Source organism: Myxine glutinosa, chromosome 1, assembly GCF_964187855.1.
Source record: "Myxine glutinosa chromosome 1, kmMyxGlut1.1, whole genome shotgun sequence".
Classification (NCBI taxonomy): Eukaryota; Metazoa; Chordata; class Myxini; order Myxiniformes; family Myxinidae; genus Myxine; species Myxine glutinosa.
Genome location: NC_136261.1, coordinates 246,337,433 through 246,363,274, shown reverse-complemented (window position 1 = coordinate 246,363,274; position 25,842 = coordinate 246,337,433). Strand labels below are relative to the sequence as shown.

General features: G+C 45.1%; 1 protein-coding gene across 3 annotated transcripts in view; it reads right to left on the bottom strand.

Moving 5' to 3' along the window:
* Positions 1–25,842, bottom strand: part of TBCE (tubulin folding cofactor E) — a 142,394-nt gene that overhangs the window by 38,480 nt on the left and 78,072 nt on the right. For all 3 annotated transcript variants that reach the window (XM_068129775.2, XM_078785692.1, XM_068129776.2), the window contains 5 exons: positions 24,350–24,449; positions 19,579–19,681; positions 15,706–15,782; positions 14,636–14,731; positions 14,378–14,442 (listed from right to left, as the gene is read on the bottom strand). In XM_068129775.2, coding sequence (XP_067985876.1) covers positions 14,378–14,442; positions 14,636–14,731; positions 15,706–15,782; positions 19,579–19,681; positions 24,350–24,449 — 441 coding nt within the window. The remainder of the gene's footprint in view (positions 1–14,377; positions 14,443–14,635; positions 14,732–15,705; positions 15,783–19,578; positions 19,682–24,349; positions 24,450–25,842) is intronic.

The following is a 25,842-nucleotide window of genomic DNA, read 5'->3' as shown; positions in this document are numbered from 1 at the left end:
GGACCCGTGGGCTGATGCCGTCAGGACCAGTTGCAGAATCAGAGTCGAGGGTTGCCAGAAACTTTTCCACCTTGTCAGGAGGAAAGGACACAGAGTCCAGGAGCAGCTGGGTATGACTGGGTACGGTGGGTACAGAGAGGGATGGGTTTGGGACACAAGATTTAGAGGCAAACACAGAGTTGAGGCATTCAGCTTTTTCACGTGCGGAGTCAGCCGTTAAGCCGTTTGAGGTGAGGGAGGGGATGGAGGGGGAACAAACACCAGAAACAGATTTGACCAGACGCCACCAGGATTTGGAAGAGGGAGACAGATAAGAGAGTTCGGTCTTGAGAATGGTGAGATATTGTTTCCTGGCTCTCCTGAGGGTGGACACACACTTGTTTCGGGCTTTGTGAAAGGAAATGAGATTTCCTTCCGTTGGATTTGCTTTCCAGGAGACGAAAGCAAGTTGTTTCAGGGCAACAGCCTCACCACAAGATTCCGTGTACCATGGACGGGAGGAAGGGTATGACAACTGAAGACCAGATGGTATAAATCTGTGCATGAGAGAGAGCAATTTACTTTGAAAGAATTCCCAGGATGAGTTGATGTCAGAGGCGGTAGAGATGGGAGACCAGTCCAGATGATTGATGGCTGCTTGAAGACCGTGCCAGTTGGCCTGAGTGAAATGCCAGACTCGTCGATGCTGAGGAGGCTCTCTGAGAATGGTCAGAGAGATGTCCACTTTGACAAGCACATGATCAGATGAGCCGATTGGAGCAGAAGAAGAGCAGCAGACATTTTCAGGGAAGGTTGTCATAACCAAATCCAGTAGAGAAGATGCTCCGTTGACTGAGATCCGGGTCGGGAAATTGACAGATTGTGTCAGTCCCAGTGAGTCACAGAAGTCCTTTGCTGAAGAGCCATGGCTGGTGAGAGAGGTACCCACACCCAGCCAACTGGCATGGTGACAATTGAAATCACCACATATGAGGAAGAGAGAGTTGGGATGGGTAGATAGAAGTTGGTCCATATTATCAGACAGTGAGATGTAGATGGAGTCATCGCTGATTGGTGGACGGTACAACACACATATGAACAAAAGGTGGGAGCGAAGGGGAAGCCGTAGCCAAAGGTATTCCTGGGGGTGAGGTGGAGAGAGGGCAGTGGAGGGCGAGTGAGGAAGAGAGTTTTTGATAAAGATAGCAACCCCACCTCCAGGACGAGGCTCAGGTCTATCATACCGGAGGAGGGAGTAACCTGGGAGAGATACCAAGGCATCAGAGACATCATGAAGGAGGAAAGTTTCTGTTAAGCAGATCACATCTGGTTTGTCAGAAGCAACCTGTATGGAGAGGTCAGTCAAGTTTGAGCGAAGGCCCCGGATGTTTGAGGTCCATACCGTTAATGAAGAGGAAGGGGGAGCATCGGGTCCAGAACAGGGGGGGGGGAGGGGTAGGGTAAGATGTGGAAGAGGAGGAAGAGGTAGGGAGAGCTGTTGAAGGTGTGTCAGAGATTTCAGAATAGCTTGGAGAAAGGGAAGAATGGGGCGGACAAAAGGTTTGATGGAGATTGGGTGAGGCACAGTGAGGTGTTATTTGAGGAGGGGGAAGAGCAAGGCAGAAGGTTTGGGGAGATGAAGGTGAAAGTTGGAAGGAGGAAGAAGCAGGGAGGAAGCTTTGAGGAGGAGGGGTGAGAGGGGAGTCTAGGAGGGGAGGAGCGAGGGAGAGTCTCGGAGGGGAGGGGTGTGGGGGGAGTTTAGGAGGGAGGGGAGGGAAGGGGCAAGGGGGGAGATTTGAAAGGGATGGGTGATGGGGAGGATTTGGAGGGGAGGGGTGAGATTGGATTTTGAAAAGTGTACGATTCATGGGAAACGAACATTTTTTGCAAAATGAGTTTGAGACCTTCGAGTCAAAAATACGTTTGAGGACACTGGAGGAGGGATGGAGTTCTGGATAGTTTAGGGAATGTAGAAAGGAGGAACTGTAAGAGATGGTATTATATATATTTTTTGGAATGAATAGATTTGGTGAGCAAGACGAAAGCATCCTTTTGTAGGAAAAGAAGAAAAGGGTGTTATAATATATGAGAGAAAATAGTTGTTCAGGGGAGAGATTATACATTTCTAACCGCGTGATCGCGAACGAAGAACGAACGAACAAAAAGAACAAATAAACGAATAAGACCTGGGAAGGAAATAGTTTTTTTGGGGGTTTTTTTTTTTTTTTTTTTTTGTGAGTACAGATATTAAACAAGGAGGTACGGGGTGAACGACTGGGACGAAACAGTGAACGAAAATAATTTCAGCGCATTCGACGAATCGCTGAGAGAAAAACAAACCACAAGGTCGGAGACGGTACGGTAGTCCAAGCCTACGAGTACTAGGCCGCAGAATACTCGATACCATTAACTGACGATTGTGTATACATGTACGAAAAATTAGCAGCGAAAATTTTCCAAAAGATACGCTATAGGTACATACACCGAAAGATAGATACAGTCTCGACAAAAACACGATTGAGAAATATCACTTAGCTTCGAAAGCGTGAGCGCATGGAGCAGCTTCGAAAAGACGTGACCTCGCCGTGATCTCGCGAGACCTAAGTGTCACACGTAAGTTAAAAAGTAGTCCTGACCCTTGCTCAAAACCGGTCGTGCTCACTTGTGTGGGTTTGGCTCGGTCACGAGCCTGGCGAAGGAGGGGGGCAGTGTTGCGGTTTTGAGATTTGTATATATAACATCATTAAAGGTTAAAGGTTTGTCCCCCATAGTTAGTCCACAAGCAACACGTAGGCCCACTTAGAATTAGTTATGTCATAGTATGTGTAAGAGTAGGCCATTTCCCTAGTAACATCTGCGTTGTGTAAAGAAATGAGCTTAGGTCCTTTTCATTTTGCGGCCACCCTCTAATTACATATATGGGCAAACTCGATCCCGCGCCCCATTTTGGCTGATCCCTCCATGTGCGGTGCTTTGGCTGCCAGCAGCGTTCGCTGCCCTTAGTTCGCTCAAACTAGTCAAATGACACGAGGTAGGCCTGGAAAGAGGGAGGAGCGCGGGGCGGGGTGTGGCAGAGTCGAGCAGCACGTCAGAGGCAATGACGGTAACAGCAACAGCCAACCAGGGCTCGGAGGGCATGGCGTGATAGGGCGTGGCAAGACGCGTCTAGTGAGTTCCAGAGGGTTCCAAGGGCGTGGCAATAAAACCCTTGGTGCAAGGCCCCCACCTCAGTTATGAGAAGGGAGAGTCGCTCATGAGTTCGCAGTTCAGAGTTATGAGAAGGGAGAGGCGCTCATTAGTTCGCAGTTCAGAGTTATGAGAAGGGAGAGGCGCTCATTAGTTCGCAGTTCAGAGTTATGAGGAGGGAGAGGCGCTCATGAGTTCGCAGTTCAGAGTTATGAGAAGGGAGAGGCAGGCGCTCGAGTTGAGAGAGAACTGTGTTGGAGAGAACTGATCCGGAGCACTCGTGTGAGGAGAACTCAGAGGACCGGCGTGCACATGACAGTGTTGAGAGCCCTTGATTGAGAAGCGCATATTGAACTACAGTGAAACCTTGACTTACGAGTGCACCAACCTACGAGTTTTCCGAGATACGAGCCGTCGCTCGGGCGGTTTATTGCTTTGTGATGCGAGCCGAGATCTGAGTTACGAGCTTACGCCACCCGCCACGAGGTGGCCCAACGAGCGTTCCGGTCACGTGGTTATCTTGCCATGCAAGCATCTCTGCCGTATATCGCTGCTGCTTTGTTTTCGCATTTTGGTTATTTTGGAAAATTTCTTAGTTTTAACCATGGGTCCTAAGAAATTGAGTGCCAAGGGCAGTACTGAGAAGAAGAAGAGGATGATGTGCTTGGATATAAAACACGCAATCGTCGAAAAACATGAGCGAGGTGTGCGTGTTGTCGACTTGGCGAGGCAGTACGATCGTAGCAGTACGATCGAAACATTTTGAAAGGGAGGAAGAAACAAACCTCGTTGGACAGGTTTTTATTGAAACGCCCTACAAGTGAAAGCGAGGAAAGTGTGGCGAAAAAGGCAAATGTCATCTCCTCCACCTCCGCCAGCATCTTCGTCTGATCTTCAAGGTAAATACACTTAATAAAACCAGTTTATTTCTTTGCATTGTGGCGGACACGGAAGCTCACTGGCGTGGTGACATCATTCCGCGCACCAAGTGGGCGGTGGCCACGCCGAGGGGTAGGCGTGGCCTCAGGATATACACCGGGCGCGCAGCCCGGAGCGCGCCAGTGTTACAGTGAGCTCTTGAATAAAGACTCTTACAAATTACCGCGTTGTCCGCTTCCTCCTTGTTTACAAGCAGCGCGCGTAACGCCGCTTATTATGTACAGTATATACGAGGTCGTGCTTGTTTATACATTATTTGTTATTTATAAAGTACATTTTTCTTATTTAAAAACACAACAAAAAAAATTGGTGTGGTTTTTGGGGGGCTGGAACGGATTAATAGCATTTCAATTCATTTTAATGGGGAAATTTAATTTGAGAAACGAGCAAATTGAGTTACGAGCTCGGTCACAGAACGAATTAAACTCGTAAGTCAAGGTTTCACTGTATTTGCTTATTACGTACGCGGCCGCAGCCGCAAGTGTAACCACCAAAGCCAGCCCTACCGTTCGCCCTGCAATAACCCCGTGCGCGAAAACGACACGCGGAGAGCTCCTGCCGTCTGTTTCATCTGCTTCGCGGTGCGAGTTGGAGACTGGAGAGCGAGCTGCCTGGACGCCATCCCTGGACGTGCTGACCTGGTCAACTGCAAACCCCGTGTGAGTGTGTCTGAGAGTGAACGGGCCCGTTTGTCCAGGGGATAAGTATAAGACTGTTTAAGACTGCACTGTGTTTTCTTCCTCTTCTTCTTATTGTACAAAGTGTAAATAAATCGTGTTATTCCTTTCTTCCAAATTCGACCGTTTTAGTGATTTCCTTCATTGGGTAAGCGTGGCACGATTACGAACTGCTTGGATCGGGTTTAGTCTTTGTTAACAGCTCGGGTCACGGGTTCGCTACCGCTCGGCGTATCCACCAACACCCGTGATTCGGGCGGGGCGTATTTCCTCGTTTCTGGGCAGCGTTAGTACTTAGATAATAGCGAATTCTTAGTCCTAAAACCCGATTTAACGCTGTCCGGGAAGGACGTCATCGGTTCCAGGTCCCATCGGCTTGTCGAAGACAAGGGGACTAATCCCCCCTTGGTAAGGGGAAAAGGCCGGCGCTGAGATCCGCAACATATATATATATATATATAGTTATGAGAAGCCAGCCAGACAACACCGCCAGCGCCGATTGCAGTGGGCCAGAGAGCACCGTCAATGGCAGCCAGGACACTGGAATCATGTGATCTTCAGTGACAAGTCTAGATTTATGGTCTATCGTCAATATGGCCGCGTCCGAGTGCGCAGACAAGTGCATGAAGCCGACAACGAGGATTGTATAGTGCCAAGAGTCCAAGCTGGAGGTGGTGGGGTGACCGTTTGGGCTCCTTTTCATGCAGGGGGCAAAACTGACCTGGTTGTTCTGAATGGAAACCTGAACCAGTTCAAGCACAGGGCCATTCTGGAAGAAACATTGCTTCCATTTGTTCGTGCAGCCTTTCGAGGAAACTTTGTCTTCCAAGATGACAATGCACGGCCTCATCGTGCTCGCATGATCCAACACTTTCTTGCTGACCGTGGTGTAGAGCATATGGAGTGGCCTGCCATGTCCCCGGATATAAATCCGAAAGAGAACTTGTGGGCAGAATTGACGCGTCAAATCGACAACTTGGACCAGCAGCCTGCCTCTGTGCGTGAATTGCAGCAGGCTATTGTAACTGCATGGCAAGCGATTCCTGTCCAAACCTTTGCAAATCTCATGAACAGCATGCCTCAACGTGTACGTGCTCTCCTGAATGCTTGTGGGGGTTACACGAAGTACTGAACTGTAATTTTACTGTCCGTAATCCCAGTCGTAATTTAACTTTTGTTTTTGTTAAAAAAAATTTTTGGCTAATGTGCAATATAAAGAGATACTTCTGGAAAACGCACAGAGGTTTAACACAGTACTGTCCGTGAATTGAGTTCGATATCAGTTTTCATCACTTTAAAGCTGGGGTAGGGAACCTCCGGCCTCCGGGCCGTATACGGCCCGCGAGACCGTTTGATCCAGCCCGCGAGGCAATTCATCTATCTATAATTCCAGTAATCTCTGCTTTTCAAGGTTTTAAATTAATCGGACAAAGGGTAACCAAGTTATGGCCAAAAACGATTCAACCAATCAGAGAGGAGCGAGCTTTCACGTGTTGTAACAGTCAACGAATGCCGAACGTGGCGAGCAGACGCTGCCTCGGACGGCACATTTGAGAACTTATTCATTTATTTGACGTTGGCAAAATATGTTGGCGCTAACAGAATAATTGCCATCAAATTAAAACTAATTTGCGATTAATCGTAACTGCGATATGCGACCTTCCGGACAGTCAAGTGATCGCGTGATCTCGTCATCATTTCATTCAGTATATGCAAACATGGCGACTAACAAGAAAAGAAAGGTAGATGCGGAATGTCGCGCTTTCCAAGAGAAATGGGCAAACGATTATTTATTTGTGGAAGTAAAAGGCAAGCCAGTATGCCTAGTTTGTCGGGAAGCGCTCTCGGTGATGAAAAAGGCCAACCTTGAGTGTCATTACAGCTCAAAATATGCCAAACTGGACGAGTTGAAAGGACAAATGCGCTTGGATAAAGTTAACGTTCTTTGGCGGAGTTTTGGTGCTCAACAAGCAGTCTTCATAAGACCACAATCTGACCGAGACAACACTACGCATGCTAGTTTTGTGGTGAGTGAGCTAATCGCTAAGAAGCTGATGCCGCATTCAGAAGGAGAATTTGTGAAGGAGTGCCTTGTTGCCGCTGCGGAGCTGCTCGCACCGGACAAAGTAAAATTGTTCCAAAGTGTCAGTTTGTCTCGAAGAACTGTCTCAGATCGGATTACTGACATGGCACAAGATATTGAGAAAACACTGAAGGACACCGCAAGAGATTTCCAGTTTTTCTCTCTGGCCTGCGATGAGACAACAGACATAACAAACACCGCCCAACTAGCCATTTTTGTGCGGGGGATTACAGCTGAGTTTGATACGAGGGAGGAGTTGCTGTCTTTGCAAGCCATGCATGGCACCACCAAAGGTGAGGATTTGTTTGAGCAAGTTGTTTTGGCTATGAACAAATTCGAACTGCAGTTTGACAAGTTAAGTGGCCTGGCCACGGATGGAGCCCCAGCCATGGTTGGCGTGCAAAAGGGATTGACTGCATTGTTCAAAAAAGAAATGAGTCGTCTCAGTCTCGATCCAAGTGAGTTAGTTGTATGCCACTGTATCATACACCAAGAGAATCTGTGTGCACAGTCCCTGAAGCTCAACAATGTGATGACAACTGTCGTTTCCACCATAAACGTCATCAAAAGCAGAGGGCTGAACAGCCGCCAGTTCAAGGAGCTACTGAGTGAACTAGAGTCAGAGTACGGAGATCTGGTTTACCACTGTGAGGTGCGGTGGCTGAGTCGCGGAAATATGCTCACACGGTTTTACTCACTGAGAGAAGAAGTGAAACAGTTCATGGAGATGAAGGGGAAACCTGTCATGGAACTCAGTGATAGCAAGTGGCTGTGTGATTTGGGCTTCATGGTGGACATTACCAAGTACCTGTCAGAGCTGAACGTCAAGCTCCAAGGTCCCAACCAACTTCTCAGCTCTCTGCAATCACATGTGAAATCATTTGAAGCTAAACTAAAGCTGTGGCAAGTGCAACTGGAAAGGGGAAACACTATCCACTTTCCCACTCTGCAAGAACAAAAGCCTGCTGTGACATCTGAATATGCTGCTGAGTGTGCAAAACTCCTCCAGGCATTTGGAGAGAGGTTCCAGGACATGAAAAGTAAACAAAGGGAACTGAACATATTTGCCACGCCGCCGTTTAATGTGGAACCAGCTGATGTGCCTGACAACCTACAACACGAAATCATTGAGCTGCAAAGCAATGACGAGCTCAAAGCTAGGTACAACAACCTCCCTTTGCTCGAGTTCTACAAACTGTATGTACGTGCTGAGGATTTTCCCATTCTGAGGAGACGTGCACTGAAGTTTGCATCACTGTTTGGGACGACCTACAGCTGTGAGCAGTTCTTTTCAAAATTGACTCTTGCAAAGACTCGGTTCCGCTCAAGACTGACTGACCCAAACCTGCAAAACCAGCTGCGAGTAGCATCATCATCACTACCACCTGACACCAAATGCCTCGCCAAAGAGAAACAGTTCCAGCCATCGCATTAGGTGAGTCCGATATATGTATTCAATAATTTAGCATGGCCCTCGAAGGATGTTCTAAAAATCGAAATGGCCCTTGACAGGAAAAAGGTTCCCCACCCCTGCTTTAAAGGATCAATTTATTTGCTTCGAAATGTCAAATGTGGTTTTTGTTTCTTTTAAACGTCACATTAACAAAATCTAGAATAATTTCAACATAATTCCAATGAACTTTTGGTTCTAAGTCATCTTGAAAAGTAAGTTCACCCCCACAAAAAAAAAATTCCATATTAAATGCCAAGTCTGTATATATATATATATATATATATATATATATATATATATATATATATATATATATGTATATATATATTGTTACGGAACCCGACGTCGGCCTATGGTTCCCCTTCGAGGGGGGATTAGTCCCCTCTTCTATAGCTGACCGACGTGGTCCCTGGCGCCGTACCGCGACCCCCGGAAAGGCCGGTGCACAGCCCCGTTCGTGCAGCGGACAGATGTTAATGGATTGCCGAGCGGTGTTTAGCAACCGCAGCACGAACCGTTAACAAAGACTAACCCGATTCTGAATGTTGGCCAAATCGTGCCACAGGTATTCAATTTGGAAAAGACAAAGACGACAGATGTGAAAAAGAAGAAGACAAGAGGTAGGAAATACGAATATGATTTATTACTATTTACAACCAAAAGAAACCAAGGAGAAGGAAGGATAATAAAATAAAGGCAGAAAGAGGGACGGACCAGAAGGACACAGTGAAACTCGAGCTTACCTATTCAGTCTTAATTAATACCCCACGACAAGACACACAAAACAGACTACGAGCAAACTCACACGAATGGGGAAATTGCAGGCAGGAATGGAAGGACTGGAAGGAGAGGAACGCTCCGCTCGAACCGGAGCACAGTCGGCCCGGGAGTCAGCAGCCGCCGCCCTTCCTCGATCGGCACGTCCAGCAGCCGCCGTCAACGCCCTAGCTGCGGTCGTGCGGGCTGCCGCGATATGTGCACCCTGGCGGAGTCAAAGCTGCGTGGCTCCAAGCTGGTGATGGTGGATTTCAAAGCTGCGGTGGTTCAAAGCTGCTTCTCTGGCTCACCTCAGGACACGTCTCCCTTCTCTCTCCGAGGGCTCGTCTCGACTCATCTGCCGTCTCTGGCGCAACTCTCGGTCGGGGCTGATGCAACGGGTTTTATAACCCCGCCCTCTTGAGCCATACCCACTCATTCTTGGTTGGTCGTAGGGGCTTCTTGGCTCCACCTTTTGATGACGATGGGCGGGCCACGCCCTTCTTCTCCGAGTTGGAGCACATGGGCAATGGCGGCGAATGCAGTTGGCAATAGAGGCTTTGGGAATGGGAATGAAAGGGGATCTATCTTATTTCACTTGTAGTCTAGTAGGAAGACTAGGTCCCCCTGCACCCCCCGGAGATATACTTCTAATCAGTGTTTCTAGATTGGAAAAAATGTGTAGAAAATGACTAGCTATGGCCCCAAGCTGAAAAAATGTCCCACATACCATTTTTATGCAAATTACTGCTGCCATTATCAAAAAAAGACTAGGTCCCCCTGCACCCCCCGAGATATACTTCTAATCAGTGTTTCTAGATTGGACAAAATGTGTAGAAAATGACTAGCTATGGCCCCAAGCTGAAAAAATGTCCCACATACCATTTTTATGCAAATTACTGCTGCCATTATCAAAAAAACGATTTTTGACATATCTCAGCCAATATTGCAGATAATTGAAAAATGAAGGTGTCTAGACCCATGTTTTGAAGGGCATAGATCATGATAGAACTATTCATAACATGATTACATGTGTCTATGGTATACTAGTATGCTAATTAGTGCTTTATTTACAAAATAATCACAGTTTTACGAAATAATAGACTCATATTAAGGTCCGTCTACACAGACGTTAACACAAAGTTTTATTTTTCTAAATATTACAACTGTCAAAATAGAAATATTTAGAAAATAAAACTTTGTGTTAACGTCTGTGTAGACGGACCTTAATATGAGTCTATTATTTCGTAAAACTGTGATTATTTTGTAAATAAAGCACTAATTAGCATACTAGTATACCATAGACACATGTAATCATGTTATGAATAGTTCTATCATGATCTATGCCCTTCAAAACATGGGTCTAGACACCTTCATTTTTCAATTATCTGCAATATTGGCTGAGATATGTCAAAAATCGTTTTTTTGATAATGGCAGCAGTAATTTGCATAAAAATGGTATGTGGGACATTTTTTCAGCTTGGGGCCATAGCTAGTCATTTTCTACACATTTTGTCCAATCTAGAAACACTGATTAGAAGTATATCTCCGGGGGGTGCAGGGGGACCTAGTCTTTTTTTGATAATGGCAGCAGTAATTTGCATAAAAATGGTATGTGGGACATTTTTTCAGCTTGGGGCCATAGCTAGTCATTTTCTACACATTTTTTCCAATCTAGAAACACTGATTAGAAGTATATCTCCGGGGGGTGCAGGGGGACCTAGTCTTCCTACTAGACTAAACCTACATAGAATAAGGAAATAACTGTCAACAAGGAGGAAATCTATGATTGGCTAACGTGATTGTATATGACCTAATTAAGGGACGCCCTTTTGACCTTTATACACAACTGGAGGAGGGAGGGTGATATTTTACCATTTACTACACCATAAAAAACACAATTCTCATATCCACAACAATATATATATACAGACTTGGCATTTAATATGGAATATTTTTTTTTTCTTGACTTGGGTTTAATTTCTGAACTCGGTATATCAATCCGGTGAGTTTCTTTTACGCTTCGGTGATTTATTTGTTGAAAGAACCATGTCACTGATTGTCTTTCGCAGCAAGAAGTCAATAACAGGATTATATCACAGGTGGCGTGACAAAATGTACGGACAGGTACATTTGACAATTGGCTTCACAATCAGGTATGCAAGGGTTGTTGCGTTCTGTATTAGTGGAAAACAACTGCTGCACGTCTACAAAAGTTATTGCCGCTTCCCCTGGAGATGGTCCGTCAACTCGACAATGCTGCTTGTCATTTAGTGGTGGCTTTACGAAATTCCGGCATGGAACAGCGTGCTATCCCTTCGCAGTATGGCATCACTCAAGGTCAGGTGTCAAAGATCCTGAAACGAAATGCTCAGAGGGGTGTCCCTACTCCAATACCGAGGCCAGGACGTCCCCGCAGAACCACAAGGAGGGATGATCGCCAGCTGCACCGGTTAGTCCGCAATGGCCGTACCAAGTCAGCAAATCAGCTTAGGGCTGAGTGGCAGCAACTGACAAATGTGCCTGTATCCAGAAGGCTAGTCGACCAACGACTGGTTCAAGCAGGCTATCGTGCCAGGCATCCCCTGAGAAAGCCAGGTCTGACCAGACAACACCGCCAGCGCCGATTGCAGTGGGCCAGAGAGCACCGTCAATGGCAGCCAGGACACTGGAATCACGTGATCTTCAGTGACGAGTCTAGATTTCTGGTCTATCGTCAAGATGGCCGCGTCCGAGTGCGCAGACAAGTGCATGAAGCCTACAACGAAGATTGTATAGTGCCAAGAGTCCAAGCTGGAGGTGGTGGGGTGACCGTTTGGGCTGCTTTTCATGCAGGGGGCAAAACTGCATGAAGCATGAGAGCCAGGAAACATGAAAACATGAGAGCCAGGAAACAATATCTCACCGTTCTCAAGACCGAACTCTCTTATCTGTCTCCCTCTTCCAAATCCTGGTGGCGTCTGGTCAAATCTGTTTCTGGTGTTTGTTCCCCCTCCATCCCCTCCCTCACCTCAAACGGCTTAACGGCTGACTCCGCACGTGAAAAAGCTGAATGCCTCAACTCTGTGTTTGCCTCTAAATCTTGTGTCCAAAACCCATCCCTCTCTGTACCCACCGTACCCAGTCGTACCCAGCTGCTCCTGGACTCTGTGTCCTTTCCTCCTGACAAGGTGGAAAAGTTTCTGTCAACCCTCGTCTCTGATTTTGCAACTGGTCCTGACGGCATCAGCCCACGGGTCCTAAAATCATGTTCTTCCGCTCTTTCACTCCCTCTTTCTGTTCTCTTCACCCTCTATTTTGCTCAATGTCATCTGCCATCTGCTTGGAAATCAGCCAACATCACCGCTTTGCACAAAAAAGGTGCAAAAACAGATCCTAGCAACTACAGACCAATCAGCCTTCTCCCAATTATCAGCAAAGTCATGGAATCCATCATTGCTTCAGATATGAAATCTTTCCTCTTCTCCAATGGCTTGATCTCTGATCATCAATTTGGTTTCAGACCTGGTCACTCTACTCTGGACATGCTGCTTCTGCTATCTCAACAATGGATGGAGGTCCTCAACGCCAAACAGGAAATTAGAGCTGACCTTGACATTTCATGTGCCTTCGATATGGTCTGGCACCCTGCTCTGCTCACCAAACTCTCCTCCTTTGGTATCCATGGAAATCTCCACGCATGGCTGGCGGACTTCCTCTCTGGTCATAGTCAACGTGTGGCCCTGAATGGGTTTCTCTCATCTCCTCTTCCTGTTCAGGCTGGAGTTCCCCAAGGTAGTGTTCTGGGCCCTGTGCTTTTTCTGGTCTTCATCAATGATCTCTCTGACTCTCTTGAAAATCCTCTCTATCTCTTTGCTGACGACTCTACTCTCTGTCGCTCCATTCCTCATCCCTCAGATCGGCAGTCTGCAGCCTCCTCACTCTCTGCAGACCTGGACAAAATCACAGACTGGGCAAACAAATGGAACATGTCTTTCAATCCTGATAAATCTCACACTCTTACGATGTCTCTCCGAAAAGACAGACTGGACAACCCTCCCATCCACTTTCTGAATAATCCTCTCCAAGAAGTTCTGTCACTCAAGCTTTTGGGTCTCACTATTTGCCATGATCTTTCCTGGGAAAACCACATTTCAAATCTGGCCTCCAAAGCCAGTCGCCGACTGGGCATCCTCCGTCGTGCGAAGTCCTTCCTTGGCACACCTGAGCTCCTCACCACATACAAGGCTTTCATCCGCAGCTCAATGGAATACTGCTCTCCCCTCTGGGCTGGTGCTCCTGCCTCACACCTAGCTCGCCTTCACTCTGTTGAAACCAAAGCATTCAGAATCATTGGAATCTCCCGCGATGAAGCTAACTCCAAGGGCCTCTCACTCACTCACCGCAGGCAGGTTGGTGGCCTTTCCGTCTTCTACCGACTCCTCTCTGGCCTTGCCCCCCCCAGCTCTCTCTGGGCTCTGTCCCGCAAATATTCCTACAGGTCGCACAAGATCTGCCTGCAACCCTCTTATGGTTAAACTGCCAAAATCAAGACTCTCTGCTCACCTTCACTGCTTCATTCCTCTTTTCTCCCGCCTCTGGAACAAACTCCCTCACTCTCTTCAATCCCACTCCACCCTCCAAATCTTTAAAACAGCTGTTCACCACAATCTCTTATCTTCCCCCATCCAAAACCTTGATCTTTTCTACCCCCGCTAATTTCTTGAAATACCAACTTCTGTCCAGGAAGTCCTTGGTGTCCTTGTGTTTTATACTTCTCCCTCCCCCCCCCCCCCCCCCTTCCCATGCCTCCTTCCCCCGGGCCCTCTCCCTTCCACACATCTCCCTGCTCTCGGATGTTGTGTTTGTGTGCCTCCCCTTCTCTCCCCATCTTGTCTTCCGCTCCCTCTTTTTGGGTATTTTGTTTGTCTGGTTGATTTGTTTGTGAAGTAAATGTTAGCTCTTTCACGAGCCTCGATTCAGTATACCAAAAAAACCCAGAAAAAAAACCCTTTAGTCGCCTCTTACGACACGATACATTGTACCTATTCTAAACCGGGGCACACACCGGCACATTCATCCTAGCAAGCTGGTACACAATTTGCCAACCTCAGAAGGATGACAGGCTGAGTCAACCCACCTGGCCTTAATTCAGTAATCAACTGGGATTCGAACTCAGGATCCTAAGATCCCAAGCCAGTACCCTAACCGCTAAGCCAACACCAGGCTAACATGGAAAAGACAAAGCAGCAGCAAAACACTCCAAAGGTGTCTGCAGGTAAAAATGATGAGCAAGGAACCATCAAATGTTGTGGACATACGAACCTGCCACAACATCAGGAAATGCTATGTCCGTCAGACAATTGTCATCAAGGTAGAGTACCTCAAGGCTGTCATGAAGGGGAAAAAAACAGTGAATAGAGTTTATTGCAGACATTATCAAACTACAAATGTTAACGCTAAGGATACAACAGGCCAAAAAAACAACAAATGAATGGTTTAGTATGCAAGGTCATGGGAATCATCCAGCTGCCCAGATAACTGAACATTTTTCCAATGAGGTTCATCTTTGAAGAGACTCACCAAGGGAGATATGACAAGTGCAGAAGATCTTCATTGCTGGTCAGCTTATTATCTCCCAGCTTAAGGCATTTCAATGTCAGCAAGACACCATCTGGCCTGAGCAAAATTGCTGGCAATTATCAACACTTCCTATATTGAGCTTTACTTCCAACACAAAATTTGAGGTCTTTTATTAATACTGTGAATAAGATATCATTCCAGTGTCCTCCTTTCATTTACATATCCACTAGGTTCTACTATAAATATTATTATACAAGATCCCTTAAAAGAAACCCCAACGCAGGAGGAGGACATTACGCCCATCAAAGCCTGTGCTCTGATTGCCACCCAAATCCTATGGTTGTTTGTCCATGCTCTATCCTTTGAAATGATGAACATCAAGTAAGAAAGTAGTACGTATCATTTTGATCTCTTTGGTATGACTCGGCTGGGGTTCGAACCACTGACCTCCAAGATTCATAGCAGACGCTCTCACCATTACATCACCAAGTCCGGTTGATTTTTTTTTTTTAGTTATTTAACGGACGTATTTGCACCTTCTCGTTTTTGGCACATTTCTTTCATGAACCAGGTTCGACAAAGTACATAATGGCAGAAATTTGGAATTTGTTCGACAAAGTACGTAACGGCAGAAATGAACCAGGTTTGACAAAGTACGTAATGGCAGAAATTTGGAATTTGTTCATGGTGCCGGTGATAGCTCGCCTACTCTTCGCAAAGGACACCGTCAGATATTTAATGCCCACAAAGTAATGTTATCATCCATCCATGGAATGTCACAAATGCGGATGCTTCGTCTGTGGCTGGAAAACTCCAGGATGAGTTTGTATCTGGGCCGACATTCAAACCCAGGCTAGACAGCTCAGAGGTAAGCATGCATGGCATCATCATGACATATTTAATCAGATATCACTAAAACGAAATATACAGTACACCAATCACCATTTTCATCACACTTGTTTTGAGAATTTGCAATTCAATAAGTTGATTTATTTATATTTTGTGCAACTGCAAAACCATAAGAAATGCCTCTTTTGGTATTGTCTAACCAATTAAACTGTTTATCAAACCTGGATAAGGTGGAGATGCCATTACAGCGAATGTTGAGCTCCTCCAGGACTGGCCACATGGGGGCACACTGCAGGATCTAAACAAAAACAACGCTCCATTAAAAACTCAAGCAACAATGACTAAGAAAATCCCAAAATGGATCTCAATTTATATCACACTGAAAACATGATAACCTTTCAGTGATGCGATATTAAATACAGTTCCATAAGTAAAAAGTAAAGGATCATCCATTTATTGCATATGCAAATACAGGGAATATTGGGCCCTGAACAATTCCTCACGCACATTCCAGTATGCCTCATAAATGCAATAGCTGCACATTGACTTCTACACGCCCATATATATCAATATTTTCAAGTATTTGTACGTTATTCTTTCATGGCCGAACCATAACACTTGGAGGCCTCAAATTTTGGGTGTAGATACTTCAGAATCTGGGCAAGGTTTTAAGCTACCACATGTTGGCCTTGACGAAGTTTGGCCGTTTTGAAGTGTAAATTGGGATGTGGGGTCAGTAAATTGGTCAGACAATGCTGCCACCACCCACAGGCAAAAGGAAACCACCACAAGGCCAAAACCTCCATAGCCTTTCAATGTACAACACGTCTCAAAACCACCACCGGGAAAGGCTCACCCACCCAGCTGGGTGGCGGCTTGTAACACATACACATGCAAAAAACGAAAAGAAGAGTGAAACATATTCGAGGGTCCTTTCAAAAGTATTGTGCATTAAAAAAGAAGTCTAAAAAAATGAGCACTGGCAAAGGGGAAAGGAAAGCAGCACATTCTACTATTCCACATATCACCGTGAAGTTCAATGCACTTGCACTGGTGTTGTGGCAAGCCAAATATGGTAGCAGCAGCAGAAGTGGACACATCATCATCATGAACCAGACTCAGGGGCATTATAGTTAGAGCGTCCATTGAGTCTGGGAGGGCAGTGGCTCGAACCTCGGCCAAGTGATACCAAAGACCGAAAAACAGTACGTGCTGCTTCCTTGTTTGACGCTCAGCATTTAAAAGGATAAAGCACAGACAAACAACCATCAGTTGGCAATCATAGCACAGGCTTTGATGGGCCTCATAGCCTCTTTCTGCACTGAAGTTCCTTGTAAGGGAACTCATGTTTATTTATGATGAAAATAAATCGTTATTTTAAACCATTTCAACTGTAACAAACCATTCTGTGGCTGTGACAAACCATTCGTTATTGGTCACTGTAACGACTACCATTCAGTCGTTTACTTCCAATTATAGATTAAATTGATTCACTCATGTTACATGCACCCTCAGGATGCGTTCCAGGACCATGTCGCCATCGAGTTGCAAATGCTGCAGATGAGCCGTGCAAATAGGTGGACAGAAGATCATTATCGGGCACAATTCTTCTTTCCAAGTTTGTTTTTTTGGGGGTTATCTTATAAAATGCGCTTGGAAATGCCTGCTTACTGTGCAATATTAGTACAGGTGATGCTTATGTTCCGCTGCAGAATGGCGTCAACATTCTGAACATACCTGAACATACCGTCAACATTCTTTCACTCACTCACCGCAGGCAGGTAGGTGGTCTTTCTGTCTTCTACCGACTCCTCTCCGGCCTTGCACCCCCAGCTCTCTCTGTGCTCTGTCCCCCAAATATTCCTACAGGTCGCACAAGATCTGCCAGCAACCCTCTGATGGTTAAACTGCCGAAATCTCGGCTCCCTGCTCACCTTCACTCTTTCATTCCTCTTTTCTCCCGCCTCTGGAACAAACTCCCTCACTCCCTTCAATCCCACTCCTCCCTCCAGGTCTTTAAAACAGCTGTTCACCACCATCTCTTATCTTCCCCCATCCAAAACCTTGATCTTTTCTACCCCCGCTAATTCACCCCAGATCCACCTTGTTTGAAATTCCAACTTCTTTCCTGGAAGTCCTGGCAGTGTCCATATGTTTTATACCTCTCCCACCGCCCCCTTCCCATGCCCCCCCCCCCCAAAGCCCTCGCCCTCTCTCAGATCTCTCGATGTCTCCATGTCTCTCGGTCCCTGCTCTCAAATGTTGTGTTTGTGTCCTTCCCCCTCTCTCCCCATCTTGTCTACCGCTCCCGATGTTATATGTTTTATGTGTCGGTTTGTCTTTCTGTGTGATTAATGTTCGCTCTTTCACGAGCCTCGATCTTGTATACAAAAAAAAAAAAAAAAAAAAAAAAAAAAATACCCTTTCGTCATTGTGGTTGATTGGCCTTCAATGCAGAGTCTTCAACATCATCACGACAAGATTAAAGAGGACCTCAAACGCAATTATTTTTTTCTGAAAACCATTGAAAATCATTAATCACGGTCTAATTTGAAGGGAATAAATATTTCAATTTTTTTTTCCAATCACAGTGTTTTGCCAAAAAGCTCTAGAGTATCGATTTACGATTTTGCCAGCGACGTCACATGATGAGCTCCCCTTGATTCAAAAGGCAGTTTTACATCGACAGCATGCATGTCGAGCTCAGATTCCGATAGAGATTCCACTATCATTAGCAACTCTAAAGGTATTCAGTATGTTGAAACTGATCCGTAGGATTGTGAAGAAACTATTGGAGACAAAATAAGTGATGGAAATGCTTTTAAGGGAATTATGGAGCCATATCGTTTTGAGCCTTATGCGAGCGATTCAGACGAAGATGTTGTTCGTGAAGATGTCGGTGTTAGTAGTGCGGATGAAACTGCCGGTCGCATGTTCACTACAGATTGGTAGGTCTTCTTTTTCTGTTCAATTGACGGTTTATCAGGGGTTTTGTGTTAATTGAAATTTTAGTTGTATTATTCCTGTGCTGTTTCGTGCCATGTAGATGTCATGCTGCAGTGGATTGGGATTGTGGGGGGATTGCGGAGGGGGGTGGTCGTGGGTATTCGCTAGCTAGCGTGGCGGTTGATGGGGGTCTTACAGTTTCGAGCAATGGCTGTTTCATAATTCTCAGGGCGGCATCCTCTCTCAGTCGTGGCCGATAACCACAACATCTAGCCATCCCTGTTGTTTCAAAACGGTGCTCTCTAAAATATTCCGAGCATAAAAGTGAACATCTTGTAGGCCTAAATCCACATTCAGGTATTTCGGACAAACCTCCAATTTCTGGCAACCTTTGGATCTTTCAGCCAGTGATGTAGCATTAAGCCGTCTCGGTTTGTATTACTACAACCACCAAGGATGTATCGACCCGGCATATTTGTAGAAATTCACAAATTAATCGCCGTTGGAGTTAAATCATACCGCGATGTCACCCAAAAACAATAAAGAAGTGATGGTCGACCTCATGGGGTGACGTCATGGATAATCATGAAGGAGAAGAAGATTTTGACTTTTAATTGCAAAATTACCGACTTTATAAATCGCAAATCGGAAAAAAGACGCATCATATCTATTTTGTATGGTATCAAGGGATATATTGGCATTGAGGTGGTCTGAGCATTTGGGTTCCCCGTTAAGGTTTCACACAAATGGGAATGGCCCCTCAAAGCTTATGATTCTCCCCTGGAACCAGAACATGACATGTACAGTAAGTTCCTACATTAAATAATCTCTCAAAATGTGTCTTACTTCATTGCTCAGACACAATTGTCATCAGCACCTGCCAACTGAACAATTACTGTCACCTAGTGAGGAAGGTTGATATTACGACTCAGCACGATGACATATGAAAAGCTATGGGCAGCTGACCACGGCAAGGTTATACACAAAACTTTTGAATCGGCCCACATATCTGTGGGTAGAATGGTTCTAAAACATTTAGCATGGCCTATGTAGAATCCCTTTCTGCTACTGTAACCAAACTAAAATATTGAGACCAGCACTCCCATAATTAAGGCTTCCCATAATCGCAAACCATCTCACTTGCTTACCTGATGCCAAGAAATTGCACATTTGTTCAAAATCAGCAATCTCAAGTTGCTGAAGGCATTGGCCAGGGCGCTTGGATTGTCCGGAATTTGCAGCCTATTTTCACTGCACAAAAACACACATTTGGAATAAAGTACAGTTGGAGAGTATTCAACAGCATAGTTGTGTTCCGCCAGATTGTGTGATTGGCTGATAAACAATGCAGATGCAAAGCGGGAGACAGGGTGTGTGTGTGTGTGTGTGTGTGTGTGTGTGTGTGTGTGTGTGTGTCCATGGCATAACTTTTTACCATTTCAGCTTTGGTCATCCAATTTTCAACTCAATATTATGAGAATATGGAGAACACTAATTAATAATTGGGTCAAAATGACAAAGGGCAAAGTCACAGTAGGAACATATGGGCCTTAACAGCCCGGCAGCCGCACATCAGCGTGAGATGGCCAGATCTGTGTGTATATATATATATATATATATATATATATTTTATTAATTTATTTATTTATTGCTTCCATGTTTATTTATTCACCATTTTAGCTTCAGTTTGTTTGTCCAGGCCATAACTTTTTAACCATTTGAGCTTTTGAAATGATCAACACAACTTCATTATAATTTGGGGAAAACAAATTAATAAAGTTTACTCTTTTTTTCTGTTTTAATCAGGTTTAGTTTGAGTACAAAGCGGATGCGGACAGGGTTTACATTTGGAGATGCTTTATAGTTTGAAGTTTTTGTTTTACTAAAATGCATGTTATAACTGATTAAAAAATAAGCCTTAATAATGTTATACTACAACAAATACATGAATAAAAATCGATAAAGAATGGTTCAAAATGTGAATAAACATTGACCGAATACGTAACTATATGCAGCGCAGTGCCCCTCTCACACATCTGATTTACGTTCGCTTTGAGGCCTTTAAATGGAAAATGAATGCAAAAAGAATGAATTTCAACATTCACACATCAAAGCATCGACACTGCACTTTGCTGCAGACATAAGATGGTGAATCAGGAAGAATGGTGTCACGTACACAAGTGGAATGAGGGGGGAAAAAACAGCATCGACTGCAATGTAAAATAATTTGACACGAAAATGTCCCAAACTACATTTTGCATGATCCATTGAAATGTGATCCAAAGATGCGCAATCGAGAGGCGTCTGTCATGTACAACAATCTCTCAAACTCAATAGCTTTAAAAAAGAGTAGTAATAAAATTTATTGAAATACAGTATATATAATGATAGGTGATGAAAGTCAGGATTAAATACAAATTCACTGTTTTGACCTAGAATCCAAACAATAAAATATGGCTTGAGAAGCACCCCAAAATGGAAAGGGGGAATCACCAAAAGCAGAGTGGAAATGAGAGTGAGATCAAGGGAATAGGAGAAGGACACACGGAGGTGAAGAACAAGCTGCACACAAGCTGTATGAAACAGAAAAGGAACAAACCGACCGACAACTAACAATCAAAAAGGTGCGAGAGAGAGGGGGAAAAAATCACAATAGCCTGGAAAAAGGGAGTGCTTGCAAATGGGGGAATTTGTGGTAGAAGACATCATGAGTAATGGATGTGGTATGATTACCCGAGGTAGTGCTGAACAGCTGTCTTAAAGCCATGGAGGGAAGAATGGGACTGAACAAACTCGGGAAGTTTGTTCCACAGGTGAGTGAAAAGAGGAACAAATGAGTGGAGGTGAGCAGTGATCCTGGATTTTTGGGATTTACCAAGAAGGTTCATGGCAGACCGTGTGCACCCTGCAAGAACCTTGGCGGGACAGAGTCAACAAAGGGCAGAGGGTGCAAGACCATAACGGAGGCGGTAGAATACAGAGAGGCCACCAACCTGTCTGCAATGTTAGAGTTATATACTTTCAAATGTGAACTTGATATATACAATGTTCCAACATTGTAATGTTCCAACAACTCGTGGAAAGCCTTCCCAGAAGAGTGAGACGTTCGATGTTCAGGCGTCCGCATACTTTTGGTCATGTAGTGTGTGTGTGTGTGTGTGTGTGTGTGTGTGTGTGTGTGTGTGTGTGTGTGTGTGTGTGTGTGTATGTATATATATATATATACATATATATATATATATATATATATATATATATATTGTTGCGGTTTTGTGAATAAAGGATGACCCCGCCTCGTAGGTAGTTGCACCACAACATGTAGCCTCGCTTTAGTTCAGTTATTTCTTAGTAAATGTAAGCGTAGTCTCCTTTCCTGTGTTAGTTTGCGTTGAGCAGGCCAGTGAGTTAGGTGTGCTTTTGGGCTGGAATGCCACGTGCTAGGCCTGGAACAAGTCTGGCAAGGCCGAAGGGAGGAGCTGCAGGGGAGAGTGCCCAGTAAGCCACGAGCAGCCAATCTGAGCCCAAGGGGAGTGGCTCACAACGGCAACGAGAGGAGGGGCTTGGAACATTCGGGTAAGACTCTGGGGCGGGGCCATAAAACCCTGCCCCGGGCCCCCCGCCTCAGTCGGAGAGGGAGTGCCCCAGTGAACGAGACAGAGCTTGAGAGTTGGTTCGTGCCCGAGTTCGTGGTTTTGAGAGCGTGGTGATTGAGCAGTGAGAAAGAGACATTGTTGCAGCACGAGTAAAGTGCCTTGCTTGTTATAGCCGCTGTACACGAACTCTCCCCGTGCCCTGCGCTCTGCTGCTGTCTGTATTAATCGCGCTTGTGGAGACTATCCATTCCGGAGCCACCTGCACCGACGACCCTCCTGCCTGGGCTCCCTGCGTACATGCCGTGAACATCGGAGGGCCACGCCCGGCGAGCTGTCCCGGAACGACCGGTGCCCAGGCGCGTTTGGAGCACGAACTGTCCTTCCTTCTTTTCCCTGCGTGAGTGAGTGGGCCCTTTGTCTGGGCTTTGTTAAGACTGCTTAAGCCTGCTCTGTGTCTCTTTGCCCTGTATAACTGTAAATAAACCTGTTCTTCCTTCTATTTGATCGTTCCCGTCATTTCACTATTGGCTCAGCATCGCACAAACAAAACCGCTCGAATCGGGTTCAATAAAAGTAAGGGCACGAGTCACGTGATACGCAAACCGCTCGGCGTACTCGATTAGCGTGGCTTGTGCGAGGTCCGATCCCAGTTTTCGTGGCAGCGTGGGTACCGAAGGTACGTGTGGAGTCGACCCGATACCCTTTCCAGCGCTCGCTGCGGGGGTGGCGACTCGGCCTCGTGGACTCGAAGACCCGATGGGGAAAAGGGGTTTAACCCCACCTCTGTACGTCGACGGGCTTCGGGAGATCCGCAACAATATATATTCAGGTGGACAAGATGGATACAGAAGGAAACTCCATGGAGGGAAAACTGTAAAATTGGAAGGAGGAGGGATTTTTTTTGGAGGGGTTAGGGGGGAGCGCCGAGGGTAGAAAGGTTTATTGTTTTGGATTGGGGATGATCTGGGTTTGTGATGAACAGCTGTCTTGAAGACCTGGAGGGAAGAATGCGATTGAAGAGGATGAGGAAGTGGATTGCACAGGCGGGAAAAAATAGGAACAAATGAGTGGAGGTGAGCAGTGATCCTGGATTTACGTAGTTTCACCAGATGGGGGTTGATGGTGGACCATTTGAGCCCTGCAGAAACCAGGGGGGGGGGGTGGGAGGGGGGCAAAGAACGAAAGAGCAAAGGATGCAAGACCAGAAGGAGGTGGTAGAAGACAGAAAAACCACCTGTAGGGGAAGTTTTGCCAAAATCTTTCATGACTTGGCTGGAAAGGCCTCACGTTCAATTGAAGGTGCAGGGATTTGCAATTTATTCATGTTTCCAATAATAACTCACCTATTCATCTTTCGAAAGACCCTGTGGGATATGTAATGCCGACCTAATTATGCTAGCAGATGGGACAGCCAGCTTAATATCCATCAGAAGGACGTCAAATTTTGTGGTGTGACCGCCCTGTCTGTGAATCACCAATCTGACAGTATATAGTCGGGATAGGATCCAGACTTGACAGCTCAAACGCAAGTGGACTATCTCTGCACCGTCCTATTAGGACTTGTAATATAAATGGAGCAAAATTGATAGTAAATACTTCAATGACACCTCAGAGGCCAACATTATCGACAAACCCCAAATATATATTTCAGGTATTATCCTGAATAGGGAGTCAATTAATCATTTTTGGTAATTCTTACTATAATTTACGGACCGGCGTTTGTTTGTTTGTTTGTGATGCTACTACTTGTACATTTCTGGGCCAACTACATCCAGACTTGCGAAATAGGATCAGCATGAGCCCAATTAGTGTAAAGGGATGTTTAAAATATATATATTTGCTGGTGGTCTCGGGGGGGGGGGCGGAGAGGGGGGGGAGATAAACGGAGATTGAGGGGACGACACAAATTCTCCATGTAAATGTGTATCGTGTAGCGCCACCTTTAGGTGGGAGAAGGTATTACATTCCTCACCCTTTACAGTGCAGCATTCCTGTCCCCACGTTTTCCAGTGCAGTGAGGGGGTTTTGAATTATCAGCAGTGGCATGCTTTTTCTTCATGCACTTAACCCAGGTTATTTTTTTTAATTTTCGGGAGCGATTTAGGGAACTGTCAGTTGCCTTGGCATTGTCCAAATAAAGGTATGTGCAAGAATAACTGTTGTATGCTTGGACCAAGATCACCCATAGGACGGGTACTCCACCAGTGTCAATAATATTGAGAGAAATAAAAGTGGCATTTTCCTTTTATCCATTATAATTTACAAAGATCTAGTGGCGTTAACAACAACAGTGACAAATTTAAATGCTGCAAGTTAATTACCTTACCTCAGATCCAGGTCGTGCAGGTGTGAAAGCTCAATTGTAATTTTTGACAATTCATTCCATGTCGATAAAAGGTGTTTCGCCAAATACATGTCCTCAATGTCTGCATTTCAAGGAAAGGGCATCGTGTTACTGAAATGATAAATACAGTATATGATAGCATATAAACTTGGCACGACTTTATGTTTACAAAACTAGCAAGGAGTATGCATAAACAAACTTGGCTGGGTACACAAGCGGGATAGCAAGGATAAAATTACTCACAAGTGCTTTGTTGTTCTCTTTGGAAAATCCCTTTATAGATTGGTATATGCAACAGTGTATTCGAATACGGATCGAAAACTACCACAGACATACAGAATACCGAAAACTACAACAGACAGTAGTCGGAGCGATGATGCTCGACCAGGTTAAAAATAAATTATTCAGCAACGAGATGCATGGGGGATTAGAAGGATGTATATACAGTCATGTGAAAAAGTAAGTACACCCCATGTAAAGTTTTGACTTTTTCAACATATTTCAATATACAGGTATTTGATCTTCATTTCAACAATATTGATAGATAAAGGTGATATAACATAACAAATATCACGAAACATTTACATTTTGTAGTCCATTGTATAATTTAAATAAACATAAATGCAAATTTCACATGTGGAAAAAGTAAGTACACCCCTACATTTATCACTACTTCAAATACCTAAAATTAGAATCAGGTGCACCAGATCAGGTGCAAATGATTAGAACATCGTTCGAGAGGATCTTGGAGGAACCTGTCTTATTTAAACCTCAGACATTTAGTTTGGTTTGCTCTTTGTTGTTGAAGTGTGCGGCGTCACCATGCCTAGATCAAAAGAGCTCTCTGAGGCCTTCAGAAAGAAGGTTATAAATGCCTACGAGTCTGGGAAGGGATTTAAAAAGATCTCCAAACAATTTGAAATCAATCATTCGACTATCCGGAAGATCATCTACAAGTGGAGAAGATTCCAAACAACTGCCAACTTGTTCAGGACAGGCCGCCCCAGCAAGTTCAGCCCGAGAGCAGACCGCAAGATACTGAAAGAAGTTTCCAAGAACCCCAGAATGTCATCATGGGACCTACAGGTAGCTCTTGCTACTGTTGATGTCAAAGTGCACGAGTCTACCATTAGGAAGAGGCTGCACAAATTTGATCTACATGGGAGGTGTGTCAGAAGGAAACCTTTGCTGTCCAGAAAGAACATCAGGGCAAGACTAAAGTTTGCCAATGAACACCTAGGGAAAGACCAGCACTTCTGGAACAATGTGCTCTGGACAGGTGAGTGAAAGGTAGAGCTATTTGGCCACAGTAGCAGAAGACATGTTTGGCGAAAACCAAAAACAGCATTTGACACATATACATATATATACACATATACACATATATATATATATACACATATACATACACATATATATATGCACATATATATATATTGTTGCGGATGCCGTGTTTGTCGACGTACTAAGGGGAG